At 40.8% G+C, this 18,042-nt stretch overlaps 1 protein-coding gene across 3 annotated transcripts in view; it reads left to right on the top strand.

Annotated features, from left to right (window-relative positions):
- Positions 1–332: 332 nt before the first annotated feature.
- TRPC6 (transient receptor potential cation channel subfamily C member 6) overlaps positions 333–18,042 on the top strand; it is a 227,461-nt gene continuing 209,751 nt past the window's right edge. The window contains exon 1 of one of the 3 annotated variants that reach the window (XM_056561538.1): positions 333–434. Coding sequence is in view for 1 of the 3 variants with exons in the window: in XM_056561533.1 (XP_056417508.1) it covers positions 16,792–16,934 (143 nt within the window). In the remaining 2 variants the exon portion in view is untranslated. Of the gene's footprint in view, positions 435–932; positions 984–16,624; positions 16,935–18,042 lie in introns of those variants that run through there. The other 2 variants (XM_056561536.1, XM_056561533.1) reach the window with 2 other exon arrangements.

Raw genomic sequence — 18,042 nt, 5'->3', positions numbered from 1 at the left:
TTCCTTGTTCAGCGGATTTCTGACTAGAACAAGCCAGGAGAAGTGTGTGCATGGCAGTAGGATTATATAAGTCTATGGTAAAGTCTCGGTCATGTGGACACAGACCAGGGAGAGAAGTGCACGGCAGCAAGCTTCTCTCTCCGCTCATTCTACTGTCCGGTCGGGATCTGTACAATCCGTCCACGACCGATCTAAACTTTTAAAATGTCCCTATATAGGTCAAAGGTTGTTGTTTTTATTGAAAGGGAAATGATCCTGGCAGGGAAAGATATCCGACACGAACATTTATAAAATCCAACTTTTATTTTATAACTTCTGCATTAAACGTCCATTTCCGTTTGGGTTTTCTGTGGTCGTAGATTGTCCAGCACAACGGCTGTGCGCTTCATCCCGTGCACCTGGAAGCTTGGGGTCTGTAGCGTTACACACAAATGGTGAGTTTTATCAAACCTACGTGTTTCTATTACATTGTTGTTGTTTTTTTTTTTTAATGACCGGTACACTTTAAAGGAGTACTCCACTGCTTAGCGTTTGGAACAAACTGTTCCGAACGCTGGAGCCGGGAGCTTGTGATGTCATAGTCCTGCCCCCTCATGGCGTCACGCCCCCCCTCCCCCCCCCCCTCAACGCAAGTCTAGTCAAACGTTGAGCAGCGGAGTACCCCTTAAAATTTTATGCCATTTGATTCTCTTGAGTGTACTTACCTTGAATGGATTGGTTGCACCACAGTTATAAAGTCACTTATCTCTTTAAATGGTTCTTATATATCTCTTTAGGGGAGATTTATCAAAACCTGCCCAGAGGAAAAGTTGCAGAGTTGCCCATAGCAACCAATCAGATTGCTTCTTTCACTTTTGAAAAGGCCTCTGAAAAACGAAAGTAGCGATCTGATTGGTTGCTATGGGCAACTCAGTAACTTTTCCTCTGGGCAGGTTTTGATAAATCTCCCCCATTATCTGTGCAGTAACAATTCATTGCTTGTGGTAAGGAATTAACACTATCCAGCCATTTCATTGCTTTTATTGACATTTGTATGCGTAATGGTATTAGACAAGCTTACATCAGGTTCTAAAAACTTTTATTATTTTAAATTAAAATACAAAGCATAATGAAAACGTGTCCTCAACTAATTTGACTGGCCTGCAACCCTAAGGCTATGTTTACTCGTCGCAACCCTAAGGCTAGGTTTACTCGTCGCAACCCTAAGGCTAGGTTTACTCGTCGGAATTTCCGTGCCAGATTCAACCGGATTCTGCTGCACTGTGCACATGGCGGTTTCCGTGTGAGATGTTTCCGGCACGGAAATTCCATTTTTTGTGTCCGCACAAAGAACGAACAAATTTATTCTTTGTGTAGAGCCCGCACGGAATGCATAGCCGTCTATGAGGTGGTGCATTCCTGTGCGCTCCTAGTGCTGGCATATTATGCCTGTGCCCCGCCGTGTCCGGAATGTCCGCATGTAGATTCTCCATGCGGGTATTCTTTCGTGTGAACATAGCCTCAGGATGCCTTGTTAACGCAAGTTGGTGTTGGTAGGTGATGGACCCTGTCATTACGATTTTATGTTGGCTCTCCTATCTAACCTACAATTCAGTTTCATGGTAGATAAGCAGAGTGCTATTCACTGTAAGGCTATGTTCACATGCCAGAATTTCTGCATGAAAATCCGCATGGAAATTCAGCATGTGTTTATAGCCCTGTAAACTTCGATGGGATTCCACAGTCCCATTAACACTGCAGAGTTTTCGCTGTGGACATTCCGCAGCTAAAATTCCACATTTCGCATTCTGCAAAAACATATCACTCATGTCTTATATATTTGCGGAATTCAGCTGCGGAAGCCCAGTGAAGTGAATGGGGCAAGATGCGAATTTCATGCAAATTTAGTGCGGAATTTGCATGGATGCCGCACTAAATTGAAGTTTAATAATGAATAAAAAGCACTGTTTCCCATGCGCTGAGTGTTCATGCAGAATTCATGTGGACATTCTGCAGGAATTCTGCATAGACGCATTCAATTGGCTCTGAAAACCCTTAGGGTTGTAGGAGTTGTAGTTTTGCAACAGCTGTAGGCACCCTGGTCGGGAAACACTGTACTACAGCATATACAGCATATAGCGCTGCGGAATCTGTAGGCGCTATATAAATAAATAAATACAGTACTATGTTCTGCCATACGCACAATGCAGTCACATACACCAGGCATCAGTAATGGAATATTTTTGCCGAAAATACAATCGGCTTCTGCCCTCTGTGCGTCTGCTGGAAGTCCTTAATGAGACCGTGACTCCAGGAAGCATCTGGATCTCTGTCGCTTCTTCACCCATCTGGGTACACTACATGGCCTCCTGGTGTCTGGACCTTATTGTTTCATCTACGGCGGGTGTGCGTCTGTTCCTCTTTATAATATATTATATTATTGTATTCATATCAATATAGGCCTCATCAGTCAATGACAATAGGATAAACTTGGATTGGTTGCATTCTCTTGGGTATATGACATTGCTGGATAATGTCTGCTGTTCTATGTTTGCCATGTATTTGTCACTTATATACAATCACCACCCTATAAGTAAGCACTAAGCACAACTATCTAATACACGGGTGCACACCGCGGTGGCAAATACAAAGTATACAAAAGGAAGGTTCAGGCAGCACTCAAATTTCGAGGTGCGAGCATAGACTTAGGTGACCTAAAAACTATGTATAAATATATCAGGGGACGGTACATTGATCTCTCCCCTGATCTATTTATACCCAGGACTCAGTGGCGTCTCCAGCATTCAAATTTAGGGGGGGCACATGGGGGGCCAGTGACAAAAGTGGGGGGGCAATTTTAAAACGTGTGTATGTGTATATATAATACAGGAATATGGGTGCACTACTGTGGTAGATGTAAACAATACATTGGCTATCCCTCAACACTGATGTTAAAATTGAGACATTCGCCAGTGTATCCTTATATGAAGGACACACCAGAGCCCGCACACCAACGCCAAGGTTTCTCAAATTGGTGCGAGACCTAACGTTAATCCTACCTGTGCTTGATAAGCAAAACAGGGGCCAGTGGGAAATTATGGCAGCATTCGGTTGACTCACAACTTCCTCCCAGATACCCTCCAGCGTGACTGAGCACACATGCAATGGGAGGAGGGAGGCAAGCTGCAAGCCCCACCTGAGCTGGCTAATATAGGTGCCTGGCCTCACAGGTGCTAGATAGATATTCAAGGCGCATTCATTTTGGAGTTTATACACCTCCAAATATAACATTTAAACAAACAACAAAAAACGTGGTCTCAAATGGCTGGAGGTGCTCAACCCCAAATGCGGTTGTGCATTTATACTGGGGGAGCAGATCCTGCCCTTGTAGTCCGTTGCTAGGGGCGATCCCCAGCATAAAAATGCATACAATGGAGGATGCCTGCAGCGGACTACAAGTGCCACAATAGAATCCTACACCAGATAAACAGTGTGGATGTGTAACAATGGTGTTGGTGTGCGGGCTCTGGTGTGTCCTTCATATAAGGATACACTGGCGAATGTCTCAATTTTAACATCAGTGTTGAGGGATTAGCCAATGTCATTGTATACATCTACCACAGTAGTGCACCCATATTCCTGTATTGTATTCTAATTGTTACACATCCACACCGTTTATCTGGTGTAGGATTCTATTGTGGCACTTGTAGTCCGCTGCAGGCATCCTCCATTGTATGCATTTTTATGCTGGGGATCGCCCCTAGCAACGGACTACAAGGGCAGGATCTGCTCCCCCAGTATATATGCACAACCGCATTTGGGGTTGAGCACCTCCAGCCATTTGAGACCACGTTTTTTGTTGTTTGTTTAAATTTTATATTTGGAGGTGTATAAACTCCAACATTAATGCTCCTTGAATATCTACAAGGCAGCATTAAGGTAGCACCTGTGAGGCCAGGCACCCATAATAGCCAACTCAGGTGGGGCTTGCAGCTTGCCTCCCTCCTCCCATTGCATGTGTGCTCAGTCACGCTGGAGGGTATCTGGGAGGAAGTTGTGAGTCAATCGAATGCTGCCGTAATTGCCCACTGGCCCCTGTTCTGTTTATCAAGCACAGGTAGGATTAGCGTTAGGTCTCACACCAATTTGAGAAACCTTGGCGTTGGTGTGCGGGCTCTGGTGTGTCCTTCATATAAGGATACACTGGCGAATGTCTCAATTTTAACATCAGTGTTGAGGGATTAGCCAATGTATTGTATACATCTACCACAGTAGTGCACCCATATTCCTGTATTGTATTCTAATTGTTACACATCCACACCGTCTATCTGGTGTAGGATTCTATTGTGGCACTTGTAGTCCGCTGCAGGCATCCTCCATTGTATGCATTTTTATGCTGGGGATCGCCCTTAGCAACGGACTACAAGGGCAGGATCTGCTCCCCCAGTATAAATGCTCAACCGCATTTGGGGTTGAGCACCTCCAGCCATTTGAGACCACGTTTTTTGTTGTTTGTTTATATATATATATATATATATATATATATATACACACACATATATATATATATATATATATATATATATATATATATATAAACACACAATGATTTTTTTTCCGTTTTTGCCATAGATTTTTGGGTAAATGACTGATGTCATTATAAAGTAGAATTGGTGGCGCAAAAATTAAGCCATCATATGGACTTTTAGGTGCAAAATTGAAAGGGTTATGATTTTTAAAAGGTGAGGAGGAAAAAACAAAAGTACAAAAACGGAAAAATGCTCGGACCTTAAGGCGTTAAAACTTTTGGACACTACCATCAACTTTGATAGCGGCATCTAAAGTGTTAATGTCGGACATCAGCCTGATTGGTGATGTCTGGCATTAGCCGAGGGTTCTAGCTAATGATTTATACAACACAGTGGGAGCAGGCGCTGTGCGTACACATACGCCTTGTGTCCTTAGGACTCATATACACGGATGGATCCCCAGCATATTTTACGCTGCGGACCCCTGACAATGGACCCTACAGTGCTGCCTCCATCTGTGCCTGCTCATAACAGCAATCCTCCGCTACGAGCAGACATGCTTTGATGTGTATACTCGCACACACCGCGGCTGTTCTCGGCCTAGTTCAGAGAGCAGGAGGAGCAGCCATGATGTGTGCGAGTATACACATCACAGTGTGTCTGCTCTTAGCGGAGGATTGCCGTTATGAGCAGGCACAGATGGAGGCAGCACTGTAGGGTCCATTGTCGGCAGATCCGCAGCGTAAAATACACTGTGGATCCACCCCTGAATGAGCCCTTAGCTCACACGTACAGGATCTGCTGCATATTTTCTGCAGCTGATTTTGCTACCTATTGAAGCTAATGGGTTGCAAAATCAGCTGCACAAAATATGCAGCAAAAATATGCAGCAGATCCTGTACATGTGAATGTACCCTTGAGGGGTTAATGAAGGGTTAATGTGTTCACACGTTGTCCTTCCAGAGGGGTCACTTTCCCTCCTCCAGTGTCCACAGGTCTCCAACAGGTCACATTACCAGAACAATTTATGGAAAAATCGCGGCAAAAATTGCGGTAAAAGCGCGCAATTTTTGCCGCGATTTTTCCCAAAAATTGTTGTGATAATGTGACCTGTTGGTGACCTGTGGACACTGGAGGAGGGAAAAGTGACCCCTCTGGACTGCTACCATACACATTACTCAGCCCCGGGTTATACTGCTGATCAGGGGGGAGAGAGGGAGGACACGGGACATCACTCACCTCACATGAAGCGGCCGCTCTGCTGTGTGACCTGTCAGCTCTTGGCCGGTCCTCTCCTGTGCTGGGGGCGGAGCCATCAATGTATCGGGACATCCCTATTTATTTTAAATTGGGGGGGCCCAAGGGGGGGCACGGCCTGATCTAGGGGGGGGGGGGGGGCATGGCTCCCTCTGGCCCCCCCCCCCCCCCCCCTAGCGACGCCACTGCCAGGACTGTATCTATAACAAGGGGGCATCCTCTACGACAGTGGTCTTCAACCTGCGGACCTCCAAATGTTGCAAAACTACAACTCCCATGGTGGGGGTTGTAGTTTTGCAACATCTGGAGGTCCGCAGGTTGAAGACCACTGCTCTACGATTAGAGGAAAGAAGGTTTCTACACCAGCACAGACGGGGGTTCTTTACTGTAAGAGCAGTGAGAAAGTGGTCATGGTGAACTCTATAAAGGCATAAAAACGCCAGAAAAAACGCCAGAAAAACTGCCACAGTTTTTCCCTGCATTTTGGCTTTTTTTCTGGTGTTTTACCTTAGTGTGGAATTTGCCGTTTTTGGCTCCTTTTGCGTTTTTTTTTTACAAAATAGTTGGGTACAAAAAAAATTTAAAAAAAAGGATGCAGTAGGGATGTAAAAATTTATTTAACTAAATGTTTTTTTTCTATAACAAAATTTTAATAAATTATTTTTTTATAAAGTGTGTGTGTGTTTAACTTTTTTTTTCTCTTTTTTCCCCACATTTTTCTTGTAGTACTACTACTCCCAGCATGGAGCAAGACTGTTCCATGATGGGAGTAGTAGTACCTGTACTATAGACATATCGCTCCGGTGTCAGTCTGACACCTGATGCGATCGTCCATAATATAGCAGTGATGTGGCTCTATACAGCACTCACATCTCTGCTCTATTCACATCACTGGCCGTTTATATTCTCCGCCGAGAGCTGTGATTGGCCGGATGGTTTCAGCCAATCACAGCTCTGAGGAAAAGATGAATGAATGAGTGGCCGGCCCGGAATATAGTGCAGAGCAGGGATGTGAGCGATGTATACAGCCGCTCCATCTCTGCTATAGACAGGACGATCACAGAGGGTGTCAGTAGTGACATCCACTGTGATGTGTCCTTAAGCAGGCACTACTACTCCCAACATGGAGCCCACTCTGCCTCATGCTGGGAGCTGTAGTACCTGCATTAATAGACAGATCGCAGCGAGAGTAATTTCTGACACTCGCTGCGATCTGTCTATTAATGCAGGTACTACAGCTCCCAGCATGGAGCAGAGTGTACTCCATGTTGGGAGTAGTAGTACTTGTAGTTAAGGAAAGATCACTGCGGGTATCACTCCTGACACCCGCTGTGATCCTCCTTCATAATGTATAGATGCAGCTGCCGGCGCTCTACTATGGTCCCCTGCACGCCGTATATATACACATTCTGATTTCTCACAGACAGCTGTGATTGGCTGGAACCATCTGACCAATCACAGCTCTCTGCGGGAAATATTAATATGTGTATATATACGTCAGTGCAGGGGACCAGAGAAGTGCGGCCGCCGCATCAATACATTATACAAGAGGATCACAACGGGCGATCTGTCAATAAGTACAGGTAACTACTACTCCCATCATGGAACAGTGTGTTCCATGCTGGGAGTAGTAGTACTACCTAAAAAATGTAAAAAAATTAAGTGAAAAACACACACACACACTACATTTTTATTATTGTCGGCTACATTTTTAGCGCTTTACCCGCTCACATAAATTGATCCCTGTTTAAAAATGAATAAACATTTCGTAATAAAATAAAAATTTTATACATTTTTTTTATGGTACCCTACGGAATTTTAATAGAAAAGGTATCTCCATAATTTTTTTGGATCGCTAAAGTCCAAAAAAGAATAAAAACCGCCTGCAAAAACGCAAAATTTAAAACCAACATGGCGTTTTTCTTGGTGTTTTTGCTCCCCCATGGACTTCTATGGGAGGAAAACGCCACGATTTCAGGGCAAAAAAAGCCAAACTAGGTTTTGGCAGGCGTTTTGAAAATCCAGCCTCTGAGCCTGAAATTGCTGCAAAACGCCAAAAGGATTAAAAAAACGCCAAACTGAAAAACGCCAAGTGAATCTGGCATTTTGCAGTTTACCATTGACTTGCAGCTAACATCTGAAAAAACGCCGTGCGGGAAAATTGGCGTTTTTTTTTACTGCGTTTTTGAAAAAAAAAAACCTCAGTGGAGTTCCAGCCTAAAAGAGGCCTAGATATATGTGGTGAACCAGGAGAATTGTGGTGTCTGGGGTGTTGCGGTAATGTTACAGGATCTGGTGGTATTAACCCTTGAATGTCGTGACGCCAGGGTGTGGTTTGCTTAGAGTTAATGGTCCTACCGCCAACCTGCCCAGAAACAGTAGGGAATAAATGGAATGTCCACAGCAGGTTTTATGAATTAACTGGAGAACTTTACTTGCAGATTTTATGCAACAGTTTTTACACAGAAACAGTCTCTTTAGAGGTAACCGGGATACAGGCTCCTCACAGACTTCACTGGGACTTGAAACAATGAGCTGTTTTATGCCGGCCACTGTGCTACTAATTATAAGATTTTAGCTGGTAGTAGTCACACAGGATTTGGTAGATTGAGCTTGGTAACGCATGGTTTAGTGGCTGCAGGTTCTTAGACTTTGTCCTAGATGAATTGAAGTTATGCTGATTGCGGATTGTGCTTGCTCGATAGTCCGGAACTAAGAGAGCTGAAGAGCAGGAACCATGAGAGCGAATTTAGTGGCTACAGCCCCTTATATAATAGGAGGCTGGACTAAGCTCATTGGTCAGCAAACCTGTAAGTCCTGAACCCAGTGAACTCTGGGCACATCACATGACCCAGTAAGTTCCTTAAACAATTATACATCACAACTGTACAACACATGACCCAGGAAAGGTCCTATACATGATATTATCTATACAATATACATAATTTATATGAGGCGACCAGGGGTAAGCCCTGCAGGAGAGCCCTATGGGAATGAAGGGACTCTGGCTGAGGGGACTTTAGACAGGGACAGGACCAGGTCCTGTACCGGGACACCCCATACATTTCTGTGGAGTAATAATATTACAGGTTATGGAAACTAGATTTATATGGACAGAACATTGATCCAGGGATTTATCCTGATGCCTTATTTGAAGTCAGGAAGGATTTTTTCCTCCTGGTATGGGGCAATTGGCACCATCCTCATGAGGGTTTTTTTTTGCCTTCATCTGGATTAACACAGGAAGGACACAGTAGAGATATAGGGGGAACTTGATGGACCCATGTCTTTTATCAACTTTATGAGCATTGATACTATGTGTGAACTTAGTCTAAGGGTCATATAGGATGGGTCAGTGGAAAACCCTCAGTATAACCACATGCAAATCCTCAGTATACCCACGTGTAACTCCTCAGTATACCCACATGTAAATCTTCAGTATATCCACATGTAACTCCTCAGTATATCCACATGTAACTCCTCAGTATACCACATGGGACTCCTCAGTATATTCACATGTAAATCCTCAGTATATCCACATGTGAATCCTCAGTATACCCACATGTAAATCCTCAGTATACCACATGTAAATCCTCAGTATACCACATGTAAATCCTCAGGATACCCACATGTGAATCCTCAGTATACAACATGTAAATCCTAAGTATACCCACATGTAACTGCTCAGTATACCCACATGTAACTTCTCAGTATACTCACATGTAAATCCTCAGTATACAACATGTAAATCCTAAGTATACCCACATAAAACTCCTCAGTATACCCACATGTAAATCCTCAGTATACTCACATGTAACTTCTCAGTATACTCACATGTAAATTCTCAGTATACTCACATGTAAATTCTCAGTATACTCACATGTAAATCCTCAGTATACCCACGTGTAACTTCTCATTATACCCACATGTAAATCCTCAGTATACCACATGTAAATCCTCAGGATACCCACATGTAAATCCTAAATATAGCCACATGTAACTCCTCAGTATACCCACATGTAACTCCTCAGTATATTCACAAGTAAATCCTCAGTATACCACATGTAAATTCTCAGTATACCACATGTAAATCCTCAGTATACCACATGTAAATCTTCAGTATACCACATGTAAATCCTCAGTATACCCACATGTAAATCCTCAGGATACCCACATGTAAATCCTCATTATACCACATGTAAATCCTCAGGATACCCACATGTAACTCCTCAGTATACCACATGTAAATCCTCAGTATATTCACATGTAAATCCTCAGTATATCACATGTAAATCCTCAGTATATTCACATGTAAATCCTCAGAATACCACATGTAAATCCTCAGTATACCACTTGTAAATCCTCAGTATACCCACATGTAAATCCTCAGGATACCCACATGTAACTCCTCAGTATACCACATGTAAATCCTCAGTATATTCACATGTAAATCCTCAGTATATCACATGTAAATCCTCAGTATATTCACATGTAAATCCTCAGTATACCCACATGTAAATCCTTAGTATACCCACATGTAAATCCTCAGTATACCCACATGTAAATCCTCAGGATACCCACATGTAAATCCTCAGTATATTCACATGTAAATCCTCAGTATACCACATGTAAATCCTCAGTATACCCACATGTAAATCCTCAGTATACCACATGTAAATCCTCAGTATACCACATGTAAATCCTCAGTATATTCACATGTAAATCCTCAGTATATTCACATGTAAATCCTCAGTATATTCACATGTAAATCCTCAGTATATTCACATGTAAATCCTCAGTATACCCACATGTAAATCCTCAGTATACCCACATGTAGATCCTCAGGATACCACATGTAAATCCTCAGGATACCCACATGTAAATCCTCAGTATATTCACATGTAAATCCTCAGTATACCCACATGTAGATCCTCAGGATACCACATGTAACTCGTCAGTATATCCACATGTAACTCCTCAGTATACCACATGTAACTCCTCAGTATACCACATGTAAATCTTCAGTATACCACATGTAAATCTTCAGTATACCCACATGTAAATCCTCAGTATACCATATGTAAATTTGGGCAATTACTCCAGCCCAAGAGTAACATGATCAGGAGATGTATCAGAAGTCTCATAGACTTGCATGGGACTCCAGACAAACCCCCCACCCTTGCAAATGAGGATTGATTTACCCATACTATATTTTTAGTTGACATAGAAGTAACATGTGTAACAAGTTTCATTTAAAAAAAACTGTATCTTTAGCAATTTGGAAGTTATGCTGGAACATACAAAGTTTTATCCAATCCCTTGTAGAGAAGGAGCGGCATTTTTTAGAGGCATTGTTAAAGATGAAAGAAGCAAATCAAATATATGTTTAGATTACTTACGTCTTTTGATTATAGTTCATCTCTCCAATCATGTTTTTAAATTGAAAAAAATAAAATCCTCAGTATACCACATGTAAATCCTCAGTATACCACATGTAAATCCTCAGTATACCCACATGTAAATCCTCAGTATAACCACATGTAAATCTTCAGTATACCACATGTAAATCCTCAGTATACCACATGTAAATCCTCAGTATAACCACATGTAAATCCTCAGTATACCCATATGTAAATCCTCAGTATATTCACATGTAAATCCTCAGTATAAGTATACCACATGTAAATCCTCAGTATATTCACATGTAAATCCTCAGTATACCACATGTAACTCCTCAGTATACTCACATGTAAATCCTCAGTATACCCACATGAAAATCCTCAGTATACCACATGTAACTCCTCAGTATACCCACATTTAAATCCTCAGTATATTCACATGTAAATCCTCAGTATACCACATGTAAATCTCTGTATACCCACATGTACATTCTCAGTATACCACATGTAAATCCTCAGTATAACCACATGTAAATCCTCAGTATACCACATGTAAATCCTCAGTATACCACATGTAAATCCTTAGTATACCCACATGTAAATCCTCAGTATACCCACATGTGAATTCTCAGGATACCCACATGTAAATCCTCATTGTACCACATGTAAATCCTCAGGATACCCACATGTAACTCCTCAGTATACCCACATGTAAATCCTCAGTATATTCACATGTAAATCCTCAGTATACCACATGTAAATCCTCAGTATATTCACATGTAAATCCTCAGTATACCACATGTAAATCCTCAGTATACTCACATGTAAATCCTCAGTATACCCACATGTAACTCCTCAGTATAACCATATGTAAATCCTCAGTATACCACATGTAAATCCTCAGTATACCACATGTGAATTCTCAGGATACCCAGATGTAAATCCTCATTGTACCACATGTAAATCCTCAGTATATTCACATGTAAATCCTCAGTATACCACATGTAACTCCTCAGTATACTCACATGTAAATCCTCAGTATACCCACATGTAAATCCTCAGTATACCACATGTAACTCCTCAGTATACCCACATGTAAATCCTCAGTATATTCACATGTAAATCCTCAGTATACCACATGTAAATCCTCAGTATACCACATGTAAATCCTCAGTATAACCACATGTAAATCCTTAGTATACCCACATGTAAATCCTCAGTATACCCACATGTGAATTCTCAGGATACCCAGATGTAAATCCTCATTGTACCACATGTAAATCTTCAGGATACCCACATGTAACTCCTCAGTATACCCACATGTAAATCCTCAGTATATTCACATGTAAATCCTCAGTATAACCACATGTAAATCCTCAGTATACCACATGTAAATCCTCAGTATACCACATGTAAATCCTCAGTATATTCACATGTAAATCCTCAGTATAACCACATGTAAATCCTCAGTATATTCACATGTAAATCCTCAGTATACCACATGTAAATCCTCAGTATACCACATGTAAATCCTCAGTATACCCACATGTAAATCCTCAGGATACCCACATGTAAATCCTCAGTATATTCACATGTAAATCCTCAGTATATTCACATGTAAATCCTCAGTATACCCACATGTAGATCCTCAGGATACCACATGTAAATCCTCAGTATACCCACATGTAACTCCTCAGTATATCCACATGTAACTCCTCAGTATACCACATGTAAATCTTCAGTATACCACATGTAAATCTTCAGTATACCCACATGTAACTCCTCAGTATACCACATGTAAATCTTCAGTATACCCACATGTAACTCCTCAGTATACCACATGTAAATCTTCAGTATACCCACATGTAACTCCTCAGTATACCACATGTATATCTTCAGTATACCCACATGTAAATCCTCAGTATATTCACATGTAAATCCTCAGTATATTCACATGTAACTCCTCAGTATACCACATGTAAATCTTCAGTATACCACATGTAAATCTTCAGTATACCCACATGTAAATCCTCAGTATACCATATGTAAATTTGGGCAATTACTCCAGCCCAAGAGTAACATGATCAGGAGATGTATCAGAAGTCTCATAGACTTGCATGGGACTCAAGACAAACCCCCCACCCTTGCAAATGAGGATTGATTTACCCATACTATATTTTTAGTTGACATAGAAGTAACATGTGTAACAAGTTTCATTTAAAAAAAACTGTATCTTTAGCCATTTGGAAGTTATGCTGGAACATACAAAGTTTTATCCAATCCCTTGTAGAGAAGGAGCGGCATTTTTTAGAGGCATTGTTAAAGATGAAAGAAGCAAATCAAATATATGTTTAGATTACTTACGTCTTTTGATTATAGTTCATCTCTCCAATCATGTTTTTAAATTGAAAAAAATAAAATCCTCAGTATACCACATGTAAATCTTCAGTATACCACATGTAAATCCTCAGTATACCCACATGTAAATACTCAGTATAACCACATGTAAATCTTCAGTATACCACATGTAAATCCTCAGTATACCCACATGTAAATCCTCAGTATAACCACATGTAAATCCTCAGTATACCACATGTAAATCCTCAGTATACCACATGTAAATCCTTAGTATACCCACATGTAAATCCTCAGTTTACCCACATGTAAATCCTCATTGTACCACATGTAAATCCTCAGGATACCCACATGTAACTCCTCAGTATACCCACATGTGAATCCTCAGTATATTCACATGTAAATCCTCAGTATAACCACATGTAAATCCTCAGTATATCACATGTAAATCCTCAGTATATTCACATGTAAATCCTCAGTATAACCACATGTAAATCCTCAGTATATCACATGTAAATCCTCAGTATATTCACATGTAAATCCTCAGTATACCACATGTAAATCCTCAGTATATTCACATGTAAATCCTCAGTATACCACATGTAAATCCTCAGTATACCCACATGTAAATCCTCAGGATACCCACATGTAAATCCTCAGTATATTCACATGTAAATCCTCAGTATATTCACATGTAAATCCTCAGTATACCACATGTAAATCCTCAGTATACCACATGTAAATCCTCAGTATACCACATGTAAATCCTCTGTATACCCACATGTAAATCCTCAGTATACCACATGTAAATCCTCAGTATACCACATGTAAATCCTCAGTATACCACATGTAAATCTTCAGTATACCACATGTAAATCCTCAGTATATTCACATGTAAATCCTCAGTATATTCACATGTAAATCCTCAGTATATTCACATGTAAATCCTCAGTATATTCACATGTAAATCCTCAGTGTACCACATGTAACTCCTCAGTATACTCACATGTAAATCCTCAGTATACCCACATGTAAATCCTCAGTATACCACATGTTACTCCTCAGTATACCCACATTTAAATCCTCAGTATATTCACATGTAAATCCTCAGTATACCACATGTAAATCCTCTGTATACCCACATGTACATCCTCAGTATACCACATGTAAATCCTCAGTATAACCACATGTAACTCCTCAGTATACCACATGTAAATCCTCAGTATACCACATGTAAATCCTTAATATACCCACATGTAAATCCTCAGTATACCCACATGTGAATTCTCAGGATACCCACATGTAAATCCTCATTGTACCACATGTAAATCCTCAGGATACCCACATGTAAATCCTCAGTATATTCACATGTAAATCCTCAGTATACCACATGTAAATCCTCAGTATACCACATGTAAATCCTCAGTATACCACATGTAACTCCTCAGTATACCCACATGTAAATCCTCAGTATACCCACATGTAAATCCTCAGTATACCACATGTAACTCCTCAGTATAACCACATGTAAATCCTCAGTATACCACATGTAAATCCTCAGTATACCACATGTAAATCCGTAGTATACCCACATGTAAATCCTCAGTATACCCACATGTGAATTCTCAGGATACCCAGATGTAAATCCTCATTGTACCACATGTAAATCCTCAGTATATTCACATGTAAATCCTCAGTATACCACATGTAACTCCTCAGTATACTCACATGTAAATCCTCAGTATACCCACATGTAAATCCTCAGTATACCACATGTAACTCCTCAGTATACCCACATGTAAATCCTCAGTATATTCACATGTAAATCCTCAGTATACCACATGTAAATCCTCAGTATACCACATGTAAATCCTCAGTATACCACATGTAAATCCTCAGTATAACCACATGTAAATCCTCAGTATACCACATGTAAATCCTTAGTATACCCACATGTAAATCCTCAGTATACCCACATGTGAATTCTCAGGATACCCAGATGTAAATCCTCATTGTACCACATGTAAATCCTCAGGATACCCACATGTAACTCCTCAGTATACCCACATGTAAATCCTCAGTATATTCACATGTAAATCCTCAGTATAACCACATGTAAATTCTCAGTATACCACATGTAAATCCTCAGTATACCACATGTAAATCCTCAGTATATTCACATGTAAATCCTCAGTATAACCACATGTAAATCCTCAGTATATCACATGTAAATCCTCAGTATATTCACATGTAAATCCTCAGGATACCCACATGTAAATCCTCAGTATATTCACATGTAAATCCTCAGTATATTCACATGTAAATCCTCAGTATACCCACATGTAGATCCTCAGTATACCCACATGTAGATCCTTAGGATACCACATGTAAATCCTCAGTATACCACATGTAACTCCTCAGTATATCCTCATGTAACTCCTCATTATACCACATGTAAATCTTCAGTATACCACATGTAAATCTTCAGTATACCCACATGTAACTCCTCAGTATACCACATGTAAATCTTCAGTATACCCACATGTAACTCCTCAGTATACCACATGTAAATCTTCAGTATACCCACATGTAAATCCTCAGTATACCATATGTAAATTTGGGCAATTACTGCAGCCCAAGAGTAACATGATCAGGAGATGTATCAGAAGTCTCATAGACTTGCATGGGACTCCAGACAAACCCCCCACCCTTGCAAATGAGGATTGATTTACCCATACTATATTTTTAGTTGACATAGAAGTAACATGTGTAACAAGTTTCATTTAAAAAAAACTGTATCTTTAGCCATTTGGAAGTTATGCTGGAACATACAAAGTTTTATCCAATCCCTTTTTAGAGGCATTGTTAAAGATGAAAGAAGCAAATCAAATATATGTTTAGATTACTTACGTCTTTTGATTATAGTTCATCTCTCCAATCATGTTTTTAAATTGAAAAAAAATAAAATAAAAAAATTATTTGGTGACAAGATGGAAAAACAATAATGAGAAATCATCAGATCTCTGCACTGAGGCTGCATTCTGCATCCTGCCACCAGAGGGCGTGTGAAGACAAATTCATGAAAAGTGGAGCTGAGGGACCAGATACAGGGAATAAAAAGCATGCCAGGGGCTTGTGGAGGAGCTGTGCTCCTTGTCTAAGGATACAGGGAGCATCGCTGCCATCTCTGCCGATGAAGAACACACTCTGAGGTGTTGCATGCCTGTGCCGGGGGAGAAGAGTTCTTCCCGGGGAGAATTTTTGGAATAACCATGAGCCACTGTGAGCCTTATGTGAGCCGGAATAACAACTGTCCCATCACCGCCCTCCGGAATGAGAGCCAGGACTACCTGCTGATGGAGGTGGAGGAGACGGCGGGTGACAACTCCTCGCGTCACTATGGCCATTATCACATGTGAGTACCTTATTGCCATAGATATAGATCCGTATAGGCTTTTATTAGAATAGACTATTATGGGATTTTGTAACGGCCGATTTTCAGGGTTTTCATAACGGAACATATAACGGATCTTTAAAAACGGATTAATGTATAGTGTAAGAGGGGACTAAGACATATATATATATATATATATATATATATATATATATATACACACCGTTTAAGAAGTGCATGCTGTGACTTGTAGTTCCACATCTACTTACTAGCCTCTAATCCTTTCTTACGTATTGTAATCAATCTAGATTATAGTGTCTATTAAAATTAAAGGCGTCTAGGATAATTGTGCTTTAGTGATCTAATTAACATATATATGAATACTGATTAGGGGGCTGGTGGGATTTGCATATATTGTGATCTTAGAGGCACTATATACAACTGCAAAGACGTTTTACTTGTCTATAGACCTGTGTTTCTCAAGCTAGCCGTTGCAAAACTACAACTTCCAGCATGCCCAGACAGCCAACAGGCTGTCCGGGCATGCTGGGAGTTGTGGTTTTGCAACAGCTGGAGGCACCCTGCTTGGGAAACGTTGCATAAGACTATCATTATCTAGACACTTCTTTGCCATTATTACATGTGAGTGCCTCATTGCACTATATAGGTCTGTATATAGGCTTTTAGTAGAAGACATAGCCTTTTAAAGAAGTGCATCCTCAAGCAGACGCATGCTGCGACTTGTAGTTCTACACCTACTCACTCGCTTTCGATCTACTCTTACGTATCGTAATCGATCTGGTATTGTGGATACAGTAATAATGGCTATTACATTGAAATAATAAAGTTGGAGGCGTCTGGGATAATTGTTCGTACGTGATCTAATTAGCATATATGAATATTAATTAGGGGGCGCATCAGATTTCGGGCAGGTTGTATGGGGATGTGCATATATTGGTAATTTACATGGGGAATAGCTATGCGCTATACATGATGTCTGACTTGCCTCTAGACCAGTGTTTCCCAAGCAGTGTGCCTCCAGCTGTTGCAAAACTACACCTCCCAGCATGCCCGGACAGCCAACGGCTGTCCGGGCATGCTGGGAGTTTTAGTCGTCTTGCAACAGCTG

Source organism: Hyla sarda, chromosome 2, assembly GCF_029499605.1.
Source record: "Hyla sarda isolate aHylSar1 chromosome 2, aHylSar1.hap1, whole genome shotgun sequence".
Classification (NCBI taxonomy): Eukaryota; Metazoa; Chordata; class Amphibia; order Anura; family Hylidae; genus Hyla; species Hyla sarda.
The sequence above is the reverse complement of the archived record's forward strand: the minus strand, read 5'-3'. Positions and strand labels throughout refer to the sequence as shown.